The sequence below is a fragment of the Anolis sagrei genome, chromosome 11, assembly GCF_037176765.1.
Source record: "Anolis sagrei isolate rAnoSag1 chromosome 11, rAnoSag1.mat, whole genome shotgun sequence".
Lineage (NCBI taxonomy): Eukaryota > Metazoa > Chordata > Lepidosauria > Squamata > Dactyloidae > Anolis > Anolis sagrei.
Genome location: NC_090031.1, coordinates 25,654,583 through 25,671,769, shown reverse-complemented (window position 1 = coordinate 25,671,769; position 17,187 = coordinate 25,654,583). Strand labels below are relative to the sequence as shown.

The window sequence follows — 17,187 nt, the reverse complement described above, 5'->3', positions numbered from 1 at the left end:
TAGAGGCATTCTCTCCTGACGTTTCGCCTGCATCTATGGCAAGCATCCTCAGGGGTAGTGAGGTCACTACCTCTGAGGATGTAGGCGAAACATCAGGAGAGAATGCCTCTAGAATATGGCCATATAGCCCAAAAAACCTTACAACAACCCAGTGATTCCAGCCATGAAAGCCTTCGACAATACAAAAGTTTAATGTTCTTTTATGGGCTCAACAGAACTCAAAAACCACTGGACGAACTGACATGAAATTTGGACAAAATGCACCTAACAGTCCAACGAGTGTCCTTCACCCCTAAACACACACACACACACACAAACAATGCCAGCGGAACAGACTTAAAAAACCCCAAAATACACCATATATACATATACAAATACATTCATATATATATATATACACATTCACACACACATATATGCACAAACAGACACAAATATACACATATACACATACATACACACATATATACATAGGTAAAGGTTGTCCCCTAACATTGAGCCCAGTCGTGTACGACTCCGGGGGTTGGTGCTCATCTCCATTTCTAAGCCGAAGAGCCGGCGTTGTCCATAGACACCTCCAAGGTCATGTGGCCAGCATGACTGCACGGAGCGGCGTTACCTTCCCACCGGAGCAGTACCTATTGATCTATTTATTTATTTACTGTATTTGTATACCGCCTTCCTCAGCCAATTGGCAACTCAAGGCGGTTTCCAAGAAATCAGTATACATAAAACATAATAGATAAAAAACATTAAACAGTATAAGACATCACAAAAGCAATAAAAACAACATCATCAGCATCTCATTATTCTCAAGCATTGTCCAATTCCATTGTCAGGTCATTCGATTTCCTATATTCGCTACTCTATTTGTAAACGCTTGCTACTCACATTTGGATGTTTTTGAACTGCTAGGTTGGCCGAAGCTGGGGCTGACAGAGGAAGCTCATGCCGCTCCCCGGATTCGAACCTGCAACCTTTCGGTCATCAAGCTCAGCATCTCAGTGGTTTAACCCACTGCGCCACTGGGGACTCCCTACATATATAGTATACATATTTACACACATATACATATACATATACATATGGCGTGGGCTGGTCCATGGAGTCACGAAGAGTCGGAGACGACTGAACGAATGAACAACAACACATATGAACATGCACACATACATACATATACACATGCACACACATATACACAAATATGCATATAGACAAGCACACATATACACAATATGCATGTATATATATAAACACAAATATATCCACATTTATACATACACACACACACACATATATGCACAAATATATACACACACAAAACACATATACACAGACTGGGCCACAGCAACGTGTGGCAGGGGACGGCTAGTAATTTATAATATTTCTTCTTCTTTGCTCATGCTGTTGTTCCTTCTATGCCATTCAAGTTGTTTCCAATTTCTAGTGACCCAATCACGAGGTTTCCTTTGCAAGATTGGTTCAAATCTTGCAACCACTCTCCACCCACTTGCCCAAGACCACACTCTCACGTTAAGAAGTCCAAGGCAGGTTTGGTAGCCAAAATCATGGATGTTGATAGGAAGTGACAGATGTAGACGCATTTCACTTTTGAGGACTGAATTATTACCCAAGTTCTATCATCTTAAGGGCTGCTTTCTCCCTTCTCCAGCTCACTTCGATCTTTACCTGGCTCTCTCCATAGAACATTTCCACAGCAATACTCTGGCCTTCTTTGAGGTAGCCTTTGTATCTATCTACTGCCCTTTGGTGGTTGCATCTGAGCACTGCATTTATCAATGGTTCTCAACCTTTGGTTCTCTGGGTGTTTTGGACTTCAACTCTCAGAAATCCCAGTTTACCAGCTGTTAGGAATTGTGGGAGCTGAAGTCCAAAACATCTGGAGGACCAAAGGTTGAAAACCACTGGCACACATATATACCTATGTTTTTTGGTGGCTCTGGCTCTGAATGGGGTGAATTTTAACTTCAAACCCCATCAGTATTTTAAGTTGAACAACAAAGGTTATGTGCATCACGTTTGGTCCAGATCCACCAAGCCATGCAGGAGCCTTTGCAGAACAAGCTTACATATATACATATACACACAAACACATAAGTGTGTAAGTTTCGTTGAATTCCAGGGTCAGAGAAACAGATGGCAAAAATGGAAGAACAGTGTGCCTTATGGGAGCGTGCTTGCTCCATCAATATTTAACATTGACACAAATTGTAGTGAATTTTATGATCTATGTTGTATTTTTGGTGTGTAGCTCTAGGTTGCAATATGGCTGAAAGGGAAGAATAGGCTCAAATAGGGTAGCAACAGTGAAGGCAGGATTAATTTGCATATGTGAAGCCGATTGGTTGTATGCAGATAAGAGTATGCCAGGATTTGAAAAGGTCACTTACAGAACTGAATGTTCTAAAGGGGTGGAGTCAAGTTTGAAAGAAGCAGTTAGAGTTTGTTAGTTAAAAAAAGTGGGAGCAGTTAGGAACCTCGGTTAGAGAGACACAAACGTAACCGTAAAGCATTGGAACCAGAAGCTATAAATAAACTTTGTTACTTGGTTGCTTACCGGAGTGTCTCAAGCCTGTGATATATAGCACAAAGGTTTAACAGCTCACAAGAAAGCCCCAGCCAATTTAAAAGGGAAACTGCAGTAATACAAGGCAGTAAAGGGATTTAGAAAGGAAATTCTTTTTCCCCTCACTGAGTCAAGAAGAAAGGCACCTGTAAAAGGACAGAAACAATACGTCCCAGGTATTAAAGTAGCGACAGAAAACTACATATGTGGTGTGGCATCACGTATTCAGTTATGTGCGATGTTACGCCCCACACAAATGATCAGCCACTGGCAGAAAGGACAGAGAGTTTGATCTATGCTGATGATCATGCCATCACCACTCAAGCAGGGGGCTTTGAAATGGTTGAACAGAACCATTTCAAAGTGCTCTTCCTGCCTATTACGGGGAAAACCAGCTGATTCCTAATCCATCTAAAATGCAGACATGTGCTTTCCATCTTAAGAAGACAAGCAACAACATGTGAGTGTGGAGAAGAGCAAACTGCAGATTACCTACTACAATGCAACCTGAGCCTGCCGCATGCCCAGGTTGTGTCAGTCAGCTTTTGGATATTATTTCTAGCACCCACTTTTTGCTTGATAGTCAAGCAGTGCTTCTTGCAAGTCAGAGCACGGACCAGAGTGACTCCCAGGTACTTGGGTGTGCTGCAATGCTCCTGTGGGATTCCTTCCCAGGTAATCATCAGGGAGTTTCGGAAAAACATATATCTCTGTTTTATTGACTATTCTAAAGCCTTTGACTGTGTGGATCATAATAAATAGGAAACCTGCTACAAAACAGGAGCTTTTTTGTTGAGTTCCAGGGTCAGAGAAGCAGATGGTGGAAACAAAAGAACGGCCTGCCTCAGGGGAGTGTGCTTGCCCCATCAATGTTCAACATCTACACAAATTACCAACCACTGCCAGAAGGGACAGAAAGCTTCATCTATGGTGATGATCGGGCCATCACTGCTCAAGCAGGGCGCTTTGAGATGGTTGAACAGAAGCTCTCCGAAGCTCTAGGTGCTCTTACTGCCTATTACAAGGAAAAACAGCTGATTCGTAACCCATCTAAAACACAGACATGTGCTTTTTACCTTAAGAACAGACAAGCACCCCGAGCTCTGAGGATGACCTGGGAAGGAATCCCACTGGAGCATTGCAGCACACGCAAATACCTGGGAGTCACTCTGGACTGTACTCTGACCTATAAGAAGCACTGCCTGAATATCAAGCAAAAAGTGAGTGCTAGAAACAATATCATATGAAAGCTGACTGGCACAACCTGGGGATCACAACCAGACACAGTGAAGACATCTGCCCTTGCGCTTGGCTACTCTGCTGCTGAGTATGCATGCTGAGTGTGGAACAGTGTGGAAGCTGGGGTTAACAGCAGGAGCTCACCCTGTTCCCCGGATGGAGATGAGCACCAACCCCCAGAGTCAGACACAACTGGACTTAATGTCAGGGGGAAACCTTTACCTTTTTTTACTTATGTACTAGCCGTCCCCTGCCATGCGTTGCTGTGATCCAGTCTGGTGATCTGGAAAATAAAGGAATGGTTTCTAATACATCTAATTCCTTTATGCTTGTGGGTAAACAGTATTCCTTGTTGTTTCTATGTCGGTGTTGATGTGGAGATTGTCTGGTTTTCCTTGTATGGAACATGCAATATATCATAGTCCTTCTTTAGGGGTCCCTTTAAAATCTATGATACTATCTCTCTCTGTGTGTGTGAATCATATCTATCTATCTATATCTATGGCAGGATGGCTCTTTGTTGGGAGGGCTTTGATTAAGTTTTCTTGCCCTGGTGAAGGGAATTGGACTGTATGGCCTTAAGTATTCCGTTGGTCATGGGGGTTCTGTGTGGGAAATTTGCCCAAATTTGGTGTGATTTCGTGCATTGGTTCTTTTGTTTTTAAGGTACTCATTATGCACAGAGCATTTTTATATATAGACTAGCTTGGGGACCCAGCGCTGCCCGGGTTATTTGAGAAAGGAATTGTGTATCAAGGTTGGTCTTTATCAGTTATTTATATGGCTTGCAGTGGTCTCAGGAAGTTAGTGAAGGTACTGCGAGTGCCATCATCTGTGGTCCATCCTCCTCCAAACTGCACCAGAATGGAGAGTGGGTCATGGGGGCTCTGTGTGCTAAGTTTTATTCTTGATCAATCATTGGATGAGGGTCACAGTGGTCTCAGAAAGTGAGTTTAGGTACTGCAAGTCCCATCCTCCATAGTCTGTTCTCCCCCAAACCTCACCAGAATGTCGAGTTGGCCAAGGGGATTCTCTGTGCCAAGTTTGGTCTTTCTTGGTATTTGGATAAGTATTGCTGTAGTTTCAGGAAGTGAGTGAAGGTACAAGAAGTCCCATCATCCATCGTCCGTCCTCCTCCAAACAGCATCAGGATGTAGAGTGGGTCATGGGGGCTTATGTGCCAAGTTTGGTCTTGATCAGTCCTTGGCGAGGGTCTCAGTGGTCTCAGGAAGTGAGTGAAGTGACTGAAAGTCCCATCACCCATTGTCAAATTCTTCCAAACCGCACCAGGATGTAGAGTGGGTCATGTGGGCTCTCTGTGTAAATTGTGGTCCTGATCCATCATTGTTGGCAGTTGTAATGGTCTTAGGAAGGGAGTGCAGGTATTGCAAGTCCCATCGTCCATGGTGCATCCTCCTCCAAACCGCACCAGGATGTAGAATGCATCATGGAGACTCAGTGTGCCAAGTTTGGTCTTTATCGGTAATTGGATGAGGGTTGCAGTGGTTTCAGGAATTGAGCAAAGGTACTGCAAGTCCCATAATCCATGGTCCATCCCCGGCCAAACCACACCAGGATGTAAAGTGGGTCATGAGAGGTCTATGTGCCAAGTTTGGTCCTGATCAGTCATTGGATGAGGTTAACAGCGATCTCAGAATGTGAGTGATGGTACTGCAAGTCCCAACATCCATGGTTCATCCTCCTCCAAACTGCAGTAGGATGTAGAGTGGGTCACGGGGGCTCTGTGTGCCAAGTTTCGTCTGACCCAGCCCCTGGCCTTTTCCTTTCCATCCATCCATCCATCCATCCATCCATCCATCCATCCATCCATCTATCTATCTATCTATCTATATCTATGGCTGGATGGCTCTTTGTGAGGAGGACTTTGATTACATTTTCTTGCCCTGATGAAGGGAGCTGGATTGGATGGCCTCAAGTATTTTCTGTTGGTCTTGGGGGTTCTGTATGGGAAGTTTTCCCTGATTCTGTCATTCGTGGGGTTCAGAATGCTCTTTGATTGGAGGTGAAGTGTGACTTCCAGTGACTACAACTCCCAAATGTCAAGGTCTATTTCCCCCAAACTCTATCTGTGTTCATATTTGGGTGTATTGAGTGCTTGTGGCAAGTTTGGTCCAGATCCATCATTGTTTGAGTCTGTAGTGGTCTCTGGATGTAGGTGAACTACAACTCCAAAACTGAAGGTCAATGGCCCACCAAACCCTTCCAATATTTTCTGTTGGTCATGGGAGTCCTGTGTGGGAAGTTTGGTTCAATTCCATCGTTGGTAGAGTCCAGAATGTTCTTTGATTATAGGTGAACTATAAATCCCAGTAACTACAACTCCCAAATGACAAAATCATGATGGTTACTCCTTGCGTTGTGAGACATTTTGTTGCCAAATGTGGTGTGATTTCGTTGACTTGTTCTTTTGTTTTTAAGGCACTCATTATGCACAGAGTATTTTTATGGAAGAGACCCCCAAGGGCCATCTAGTCCAGCCCCTTCTGGCATAAGGGAAAAGCACAATCAAACCACTCCTGAGAGATGGCCATTCAGCCTCAGTATAATACTACTGCTAGTATTATTTATTATTATTATTATTATTATTATTATTATTATAGAAGAATCCTAGCATAGAAGAGACCTGAAAGGGCCATCCAGACCAGCCCCTTTTGGGAAATGGGAGAAGCACAATCTAACCACTCCTGAGAGATAGTATAACAACAACAACAACAACAACAATAATAATAGTAGTAGTCCACTTACATCTGGAGAACACTGTGAACCAAAACAAAAATGGCCAAAATTGAACACGGTGGAGTTTGGGGAAGACCTTGACATTTGGGAGTTGCTTGTGGGGGGCGATGGGCCGTTCACTCTTTCACCCCACGTAGGACAGAAGGGGAAAGAAGGGAGGGAAAGACAGAAGATAAGGGGAAGAAGGAAACGAAGGAAGGAAGGAAGGAAAGAAGGAAGGGGAAGGGTAGGAGGGAGGAGAAACAGAAAGGGAAGGAAGGGAAGGAAGGAGAAGATAACAGAAAGAAGGAAAGGAAGGAAGGACAGAAGATAAGGTGAAGAAAGGAAGAATGGAAAGGAAAGGTAGGACAGAAGGGGAAAGAAGGAAAGGAAAGGGAAAGGAAGGAAAGGGAAGGGAGGGAGGAAGGAAACAAAGAACAGAAGATAAAGTAAAGTAAAGGAAGGAAGGAAGGAAGGAAGGAAGGAAGGAAGGAAAGGGAAGGGTAGAAGGGAGGAGAAACAGAAAGGGAAGGGAAGGAAGGGGAGAAGATAACAGAAAGAAGGAAAGGAAGGAAGGACAGAAGATAAGGTGAAGAAGGGAAGAATGGAAAGGAAAGGTAGGACAGAAGGGGAAAGAAGGAAAGGAAAGGGAAGGGAAGTGAAGGGAGGAAGGAAACAAAGAACAGAAGATAAAGTAAAGGAAGGAAAGAAGGAAGGAAGGAAGGAAGGAAGGAAGGAAGGAAGGAAGGAAGGAAGGAAGGAAGGGGAAGGGTAGGAGGGAGAAGAAACAGAAAGGGAAGGGAAGGAAGGGGAGAAGATAACAGAAAGAAGGAAAGGAAGGAAGGACAGAAGATAAGGTGAAGAAGGGAAGAATGGAAAGGAAAGGTAGGACAGAAGGGGAAAGAAGGAAAGGAAAGGGAAGGAAAGGGAGGGAGGGAGGAAACAAAGAACAGAAGATAAAGTAAAGGAAGGAAGGAAAGACAGAGGATAAGGGGAAGAAGGGAAGGAAGGAAGGAAGGAAGGAAGGAAGGAAGGAAGGAAGGAAGGAAGGAAGGAAGGAAAGAGGAGGGGAGGGAGGAAAAACAGGAGATAAGGGAAGGAAGGATCAGAGCACTGTGGCTGCTACGGGGAAGCGGGGGGTGAAAGAGCCTCCTCATCGTCTTCCTTCCTGTCTTTCTTTCTATGAGAAGGAACGAACATTTGATGTGAAATATATATTAAATTCTATTGCATGAGGAGAAGCCAATGGAGGCGGGGAAAGCAAGTGGGCAGAGAAAGGAGGACTGTTGAGCCGAGGAGAGAGAGAGAGACGATGGAGGAGCTCTCCTGCGCGCGTGCACCCTCCCCATGCCTGTGCGCATGCTCCGTGTTGTTTTGAATTTGTGAGTTTGTTTTGGTGTGTATTTGAATTTTGATGATTGTTGGTCATACCTTGGGGTATGAGGCATTAGAAGGCCAAATTTGGTGATATTTGGTCCTGTAGTTTTTCCGTTTTTGAACCACTCACGACGACGTTAACCTTTATATATATATAGATATCTATTCTCTAGTCCTGAAACAAGCCTTTCTTTTGTTGACTCTCCCCACTATTATTTCTTTTTCCTTTTTTCCACCTGGTTGTACGAAGGGCTGAGCAGCATAGTAAAAAGGAGCAGGAGTGAGACCAGCATATACTGGAAATAAATGGAGGCCAGGGTCAAGCGCTCGTAGAGTGTCTCGGGGCCAGGAGGATGGGACTTGGAGAAGTCGCCAAACAGGAAGTGCGACAAGATGGCCGTCACGACGGTGACCACGTGGCTGGCGTAGATGATGGCCGGGGTCCGGATCCACCTGCAGTTACCTGGACAAAAGGCAGAACGGGAGAAAGATTGCCTCAAACATCCCCAAAATCCATTTTGAGAGCTCTGACAAGTAAAACAGTCACAAATTATTACAACCTCACAAATTCTGAGGCTGCCTGCCGTAGATGTGCGCGAAACGTCAGGAGGGAATCATAGAAGTTGTGCTCCCACAGAAGTTGAAGCAAGAAGCCATTTTGTTCCGTTCTGCTTCAGGTAAGCCTTGTCTTAGAGGGCACTAGGAATCTGAGTGAGTGTTTAAAATTAGCTGCTGGGTGTGTTTGCTTTATTTGAGAGGCGGGGCGAGGCTAAATTCTTTTAGCCAGCAGTGATTGACAGTTGCAGGGCAGCAATTAATAGCTCATTGTTCTGGCAGTCAGTCATTCCCGTTTAACCTATATAAACCAGGGTCTGAGCTCAAGTGGCAGTTGTGTTTTTAACAGAGGCTGGATGGCCATCTGTCAGGGGTGCTTTGAATGCAATATTCCTGCTTCTTGGCAGGGGGTTGGATGGGATGGCCCATGAGGTCTTTTCCAACTCTATGATTCTATGAATCATAAAGTTGGAAGAGACCTCATGGGCCATCCAGTCCAACCCCATTCTTCCAAGAAGCAGGAAAATTGCATTTAAAGCTCCCCCAACAGATGGCCATCCAGCCTCTGTTTAAAAGCTTCCAAAAAAGGAGCCTCCACCACTCTCTGGGACAGAGAGTTCCACTGCTGAACAGCTCTCACAATCAGGAAGTTCTTCCTAATGTTCAGATGGAATCTTCTTTCTTGTAGTTTGAAGCCATTGCTCCATTGCGTCCTAGTCTCCAGGGCAGCAGAAAACAAGTTCGCTCCCTATGACTCCCCGTCACGTATTTATTGTCAGGATTAATTTACTTATATATGTGTTTAAATGTGCTTCTATGTATTTCCCAGATGGATTCCACTGTGTATTATAAATGAGGTGCAGAATGTTTATTCCATGAGGCTGTGATTATATAACCTTGAGAGAAGTGAGATAATGTTTGCTCTTGCTGGGAACAAAAGGGAGTAACTAGTCTCAGCAAGAAAGAGATAAGCAGATGTGAAGAGACTTTCGTTTTGACTAGTTCTTGTATTGTAGCTCGCTGTAGTGAGATGTGTCTTTCGAATGTGCTTAGTAAAACTTAGTTTCTTTTGTAACTGAAAGGTTGCAGAGTCCTTATTTTACAACACAGTGTCTGCTGATCTAGCAATCCTTCTGCTGTGCACCACCAAACTCTGACATGTATGAATTATAGCGAGAAGGGCGACTAAAATGATCAAGGGTCTGGAGAACAAGCCCTATGAGGAGCGGCTTAAGGAGCTGGGCATGTTTAGCCTGAAGAAGAGAAGGCTGAGAGGAGATATGATAGCCATGTATAAATATGTGAGGGGAAGCCTCAGGGAGGAGGGAGCAAGCTTGTTTTCTGCTGGCCTGGAGACTAGGACGCGGAACAATGGCTTCAAACTACAAGAGAGGAGATTCCATCTGAGCATTAGGAAGAACTTCCTGACTGTGAGAGCCGTTCAGCACTGGAACTCTCTGCCCCAGAGCGTGGCGGAGGCTACTTCTTTGGAAGCTTTGAAACAGAGGCTGGATGGCCATTTGTCAGGGGTGCTTTGAATGCAATTTTCCTGCTTTTTGGCAGAATGGGGATGGACTGGATGGCCCATGAGGTCTCTTCCAACTCTTTGATTCTATGATTCTATGTCTCATTTCATGGCTATCATATCACTGGAGCCCCCGGTGGTGCAGTGGGTCAAATCACTGAGCTGCTAAACTTGTTCGCAGGTTCGAATCCGAGGAGCGGTGTAAGCTCCTGCTGTCAGCCCCAGCTCCTGCCAACCTAGCAGTTCGAAAACATGCAAATAGGTACCGCTCTAGCTGTAAGGTAACAGCGCTCCATGCAGTCATGCTGGCCACATGACCTTGGAGGTGCCTACGGACAACACTGGCTTAGAAATGGAGATGAGCACCACACCTCAGAGTCGGTCACGACTGGACTTAATGTCAGTGGAAAGCCTTTACCTTTAGTTATCATGTCTCTTCTCAGCCTTCTCTTCTTCAGGCTACACATGCCCAGCACTTTAAGCCGCTCCTCATAGGGCTTGTTCTCCAGACCCTTGATCATTTGAGTCGCCCTCCTCTTGACACAGCTTGTCAATATCTCCCTTCAATTGTGGTGCCCAAATTTGGACACAATATTCCAGGTGTGGTCTAACCAAGGCAGAATAGAGCATGGGGAGCATGACTTCCGTGGATCTAGACACTATAGAGGCCCAAATCCCGTTGGTTTTTTTTTTGCCGCCGCATCACATTGTTGGATCATTGTTGGCTCATGTCAAGATCTTTTTCACATGTACTGCTCTCGAGCCATGCGTTCCCCCATTCTGTCTCTTTGCATTTCCCATGGATCCCATAGCCTTGAGCCATGACAGTCCAGTAGGTGTCAAGCTGCCTTCATTTGACAGTGTTGATGCCCCGCTTCTCTTCCCGCATTCCCGCTTACCTTTCCAGAATGCGTAGACTGCTATAGAGAAGAAAGGCAGGTGGAAAAATGCTTCCAGGTAAATGAACGCCTTGAACCAGGGAGGAGGGTCCGCCATCAGGGGATCTTTAAAGGCGGCCGTGTAGGAGGTAAACACATCTGTCAACTGGAGGAGAAAAAAATAACCCTGTCATTTAATTATTTTAAAGGCTAATTGCACATATGATATGACTCCACCATATTGGCAAGACCGCATCTAAAAAAGTATTATTTATTTACGGCATTTCTGCCCTGCTTTACGCACGGGGAACGATTCAATGCCTTAAAACACAATGTACACTTAAATAAATATTAAAACAGAACTTTAAAAGTACATTAAAAACAATTGAAACATTTAGAAACAAGACATTCAGAGTTAAACACATAATCCACGAGCGCAATCCGGCCCATTCCAATGGTCATTGCATATTGTTCCAAGTCTATCTGTGGCACAGCCGGCTGGGAGTCAGCTGCATTAAGATCACTACTGACTGAAAGGTCATGAGTTCCAAGCCAGCCTGGGTCAGAGTGAGTGTCCGACCAATTTGTGTAGCTTGCTGTCAACCTTTGCAGCCCGAAAGACAGTTGCATCTGTCAAGTAGGCAATTTAGGAGGCGCAGTGGGTTAAAGCACTGAGCTGCTGAGCTTGTTGATCGAAAGGTCGCAGGTTCGATTCCGGGGAGCGGCGTGAGCTACCGCTGTCAGCCCTAGCTTCTGCCAACCTAGCAGTTCGAAAACATGCAAATGTGAGTAGATCAATAGGTACCGCTCCGGCGGGAAGGTAACGGCGCTCCATGCAGTCATGGCGGCCACATGACCTTGGAGGTGTCTACGGACAACGCTGGCTCTTCGGCTTAGAAATGGAGATGAGCACCACACCCCAGAGTCAGACATGACTGGACTTAATGTCAGGGGACTACCTTTACCTTTACCTAATTTAACTAATTTACGATTGTGACGATGTGTAAGTTTTATTCTTTGGTTATGTGTAGTTTGGACAGTGGTTTAGGGATGGTAAGTATGGGAGATTATATTTTGTTAGAGATGGTGGCTAGTGGCTTGAGCTGAGTTGCCATAGCAACGGGGGCAGAGCCAACTATCACTTCACGGTGCAGCTTTTTGAAAGTGGCAGTCTGTGGCCGGTGAGCTACAGGAAGGGACTGATTTCTCTAGTGGGAGAAACAGGGAATTAGTCAGTACGCCAGCTAGCTACTGAGTGAACTGAATCTTTTGGTGGAGATTCAGGGAATGTGTCTGTAGCCAGTGTGCTATAGGGAAGGACTGAATCTCTTGGTGGAGATTCAGGGAATCAATTGGTGACCAAGTGGTTGCAGAGAAGGACCTGGTACAGGGGGTTGTTGATTCTGAATTAAGAATCAAGGTTTGGCTGGGTTTAAGCCTGTTGTGCCAGCTGTGAAACCTTATGAAGTGTTTGCCTGAGTTTACTCATGAAACCTTTCCAATGTATCCATCAAGATTTGTGCCTCTTTTGAAGAACAGTTATACATTGTTATACTCCTGTTAAAATAAACTTGTTACTGTTTTCCTCAAGCCTTGCCTGATACAGTTGCTCCTAAGTTGAACAGCCTACAATAATAAAGTCAAGCCAAGAAAGTAAACGCTACGCTATCAAGTGAATAAAGCCTTCTGTAATTAACAGTCCCTTTATAAAATAGCTCCTAGGTTGATATTGATCGTTGCCCGGCTTCCCTCATAGATTAGGTGGCAGTGGGTGCTTTACCACGCGCACCTTCACAATTGGTGGCATTCGGTGGCATTAAAACGGTCATCGTTACAATTGGTGGCAGCAGTTTAACGACTCCTTCACATTTGGTGGCAAGCGACGGGATTCGTGTAACATCTGATTTAGTGCCTAAGGTTGCCTAAAGGGAAAAATCCTGAGGTAAAAGTTGGAGCCAAAGATGGCGGCTAAAAAGCAAGGCAAAGTAACAAAGGAGGTTGAGGCTTATCAAGAAGAGGGAAGCTCAGACTCAGACCAAACTCCTATGTCTGAGTTACAGTATAAATATCAGATAGAGTTAAGGAAATTGGAAATTGAGGCACAGGACAGGGCAAGACAGGCAGAAATGGAAGCCCAAAAGAGACAGGCAGAAATGGAGTTTGAGGAGAGGGAAAAAAATCAGGCAGGCGGATCTAATTTCCCCGGGGAGTGAATTCCACAGGTCAGGAGGGAGGGGTTTGAGCTAATATCCCTGGGGAGGGAGTTCCACATCTGAGGGGCCACCACTGAGAAGGTACTTTCTGGTTTCCGCCAATCGTGCCCGTGAGAGAGGCAGGACTGAGAACAGTGCCTCCCCAGATGATCTTAAATTCCGTGGTGTTTGGACAGATAAGCTGGGCCAGAACTGTTTAGCACTTTATAGGCTAAAGCCAGCACTTAGAATTGCGCCCAGTAGCAAACTGGCAGCCAGTGGAGTTCACGTAACAGGGAGGTGGTATGTTCCCTGTATGCTGCTCTGGTGAGCAATCTGGCTGTCACCCATTATAGCTTCTGAACACTCTTCAAAGGCAGCCCTGTGTTGAGCGTGTTGCAGTAGTCTATTGGGGATGTAACCAGAGTACGTACTACAGTGGCGAAGTCTGACTTCCCAAGGTACAGGCGCAACTGACAAGCACGCTTTAATTGTGCACATGCTCCCCTGGCCACTGCCGAAACCTGGAGTTCCAGGCTCAACAATGAGTCCAAAGTATGTCCTCTCTAGGCATTTCCTAGGTCCTCCAGTGTGACTTTATGGTATGCTTCTGCCAAAATAGGATTCACTCTTATCAGGATTTTCCTTTTCACTTGCCGATACAGGGCACGTCCTATAAAGGGGTCGCACAAGGTTCTATTCCCTTGTGCTTTTCAATATTTACATGGAACTGCTGGGCGACATCATCCAGAGTTTTGGAATTGGGTGCCATCTCTATGCAGATGGCACACACAACTCTATGACTCTTTTCCACTGAACTCCAAGGAAGCTCGCCAGATCCTGGATGAGTGCCTAGCAGCTGTGATGGACTGGATGAGCTGAGGCTGAATCCAGAATCCTAGAGTTGGAAGAGACCTCGTGGGCCATCCAGTCCAACCCCATTCTGCCAAGAAGCAGGAAAATTGCATTCAAAGCACCCCCGACAGATGGCCATCCAGCCTCTGTTCAAAAGCTTCCAAAGAAGGAGCCTCCACTACAAACTTGCGCCTCATTTTCTTTTGATGTTGGATCCGACGTGACACCAACCATTCTTCCCACTGTTCTTTTCCTCCTGATAAGGATGAATTCTTTCTGTATCGAGTAGGGAATATCTTCGTAATGGTAAAATATTAACCGCCCCGGGACAGAGGCCTTTCTTTAGAATATTTATGGCCTTGGTGGCGTGTGATAAGAAGAACCACGGCAGGTCAACATAAGGGGCAATGAGGGAATGATGTGAAAAAACCAGTTGGTTTTCATGCTCAGTTCAACAGAATTGTGCTGGACAGAGAGAACCAGTCTCTAAGTATGTGTAGGGGTCAACCAACAGTTTAAATTCACATATAACTACCTTGCATTATTTCCACATATGATTTTGGGTCTACATGCCCCAGGATGCACCTATACTGTGGAATTGATGCGAATTAGCACCACTGTTGGTTTGACCCCTACACAACTGCCATGGCTCAAAGCTATGGAATGGTGGGAGTTGTAGTTTGGGGAGGAACCTCGAGCCATGATAGTTCATAGAATCATAAAATCATAGAGTTGGAAGAGACCTCATGGGCCATCCAGTCCAACCCCATTCCGCCAAGAAGCAGGAAAATTGCATTCAAAGCACCCCCGACAGATGGCCATCGAGCCTCTGTTTAAAAGCTTCCAAAAAAGGAGCCTCCACCCCTCTCCGGGGCAGAGAGTTCCACTGCTGAACAGCTCTCACAGTCAGGAAGTTCTTCCTCATGTTCAGGTGGAATCTCCTTTCTTGTAGTTTGAAGCCATTGTTCTGTTGCATCCTAGTCTCCAGGGTAGCAGAAAACAAGCTTGCTCCCTCCTCCCTATGACTCCCCGTTACATATTTATACATGGCTATCATGTCTCCTCTCAGCCTCCTCTTCTTCAGGCTAAACATGCCCAGCTCTTTAAACTGCTCCTCATAGGGCTTGTTCTCCAGACCCATGATCACTTTAGTCACCCTCCTCTGGACAAGTTCAAAGGTTATCAAACTGTGTTGTCGAAGGCTTTCGTGGCCAAAACCACTGGGTTGCTGTGAGTTTCCCGGGCTGCCTGGCTATGTTCCAGAAGCATTCTCTCCTGACGTTTCGCCCACATCTATGGCAGGCATCCATAGAGCCCCCGGAGGCACAGTGGGGTTAAAACACTGTGCCGGCAGGACTGAAGACCGACAGGTCACAGGTTCAAATCCGGGGAGAGGTGGATGAGGTCCCTATATCAGTTCCAGCTCCTCATGCGGGGACATGAGAGAAGCCTCCCACAAGGATGATAAAAAATCATCCGGGCGCTGCCTGGGCAACGTCCTTGCAGACAGCCAATTCTCTCACACCAGAAGCAACTTGCAGTTTCTCAAGTTGCTCCTGACATGACAAAAATAAATCCTCAGAGGTTGTGTTTCCTGTTGGAAACTAGGAAAATGGGGTTTATATATCTGTGGAATAATGTCCAGGGTGGGAGAAAGAACTCTAGTCTGCTTGAGACAAGTATGAACATTGCAATTGGTCACATTGAATAGCCTTGCAACTTCAAAACCTGGCGGCTTCCTTTGTTGGGAGGTGTTAACTGGCCCTGATTAATTCCTGACTGGATTTCCCCTGCTTTTTGAGTATTGTTCTTTACTTATTGACCTGATTTTAGAGGGTTTTTTTTTTTTAAAAAATGGTAGTCGGGTTTTGTTCATTTTCATGGTTTCCTCCTTTCAAGATTCAATCAGGGCCAGCTAACACATCCAAACAAAGGACTCCCCCATGCAGCAACCAGCCAGGCTTTGCAGCTGCAAGGCAATTCAGAGCTGATCAAGGTAGCCAATTGCAACAAACAGAGAAGAGTTCTTTCTCCCACCCAGGACATCATTCCACAGAGAGATAAGCCTCATTTGCCTAGTTTCCAACAGACCTCACAACCTCTAGCCATAGATGCAGGCGAAACGTCAGGAGAGAATGCTTCTGGAACAAGGCCAGACAGCTTGGAAAACTCATAGCAACCCAGGCATCAAAGTGCGTTTATTCTACAGTGTGAATGCACTCCTAGATTTCTTTTCAAACATTGTTTTCTTTTGGAAGGACTTACCTGGTGAGGATAAAATCCAGGGAGAAGAGACTGCAGATCCAGCAGCAAAGTGATGGGGATGTGGGTGAAGAAATAGAAGAAGAAGAGCCACTCCAGGAACCGCGTGGCAGCCATGGCAAGGGAAGGACTTCTGCAGCCAGAACAGACCACTCTCCTCCAGCACCCACTTGCTCCTCCAGGGTGGGCGGGGCTTCCTTCCTCTTGCCCCGCCCACCTCTTAAAGGGGCCACCCCCTCTTTGCCAGTCCTTTACATTCTGCCATTCTTTTTTTAATTCCACTCATCTCAAAGTAAACACTGTGAAAGAGTCAATCATTCTACAACTCTTCTGTTGCTGTGTTCCTTCTCCAAAAATGTATGCACCCTTCCTATAAGTTTTAAGTATTTTAAAGTGATTTAATTGGATGGTATATTTAATTCTATTTTAATCACTAGCCATTCCCTGCCACGCGTTGCTGTGGCCCAGTCTGTGTAAATATGTTTTGTGTGTGTGTATTTGTGTATATATATGTGGTTTTCTGCAATGTATTTTTGATTTTTTGGCCTTTTAAGTCTCTTCTGCTATGTTTTTTGGTGTTTTTATGAGTGATGGTCACTTGTTGGCCTGAGACATGTATTGTGTCCAATGTTGGTGTCACTTCATCCAGTGGTTTTTGAATTTTGTTAGTCCCACAAACGAACATTACATTTTTATTTATATAGATTAGCCGTACCCTGCTACGTGTTGCTGTGGCCCAGTCTGTGTATATGCATTTTGTGTCTGTATATCTGTGTACGTATGTATGTATGTGTGTATGTATATATATGTCTGTGTGTGTGTGTATATATACGTGGTTTTGTGCATTCACTGTAATGTATCTTTTTTGGCTTTTTACGTCCGTTCTGCTGTGTTTTTCAGTGTTTTTATGAGTGATGGTCACTTGTTGGCCTGATAGGTGTATTGTGTCCATTTACTGTATTATTATAAGTGTCTTATTTT

At 45.1% G+C, this 17,187-nt stretch overlaps 1 protein-coding gene across 1 annotated transcript; it reads right to left on the bottom strand.

The window, feature by feature from the left end:
• Positions 1-7,019: 7,019 nt before the first annotated feature.
• On the bottom strand, positions 7,020-16,400 carry LOC137097666 (sigma intracellular receptor 2-like). The gene is made up of 3 exons (XM_067472054.1): positions 16,210-16,400; positions 10,919-11,063; positions 7,020-8,402 (listed from the first exon to the last, which is right to left on the bottom strand). Exons 1-3 carry the CDS (start codon positions 16,321-16,323, stop codon positions 8,152-8,154), a joined length of 510 nt encoding a protein of 169 aa, XP_067328155.1. The 5' UTR covers positions 16,324-16,400; the 3' UTR covers positions 7,020-8,151.
• Positions 16,401-17,187: the final 787 nt, after the last annotated feature.

Coding starts and splice junctions, on each gene's coding strand:
- LOC137097666 (XM_067472054.1), bottom strand. CDS start 16,323: ATGGCTGCCACGCGGTTCCTGGAGTGGCTCTTCTTCTTCTATTTCTTC. Junction 11,064..16,209: donor CTGGATTTTATCCTCACCAG/GTAAGTCCTTCC, acceptor TTTCTCCTCCAG/TTGACAGATGTGTTTACCTC. Junction 8,403..10,918: donor AGTCTACGCATTCTGGAAAG/GTAAGCGGGAAT, acceptor CCTTTTGTCCAG/GTAACTGCAGGTGGATCCGG.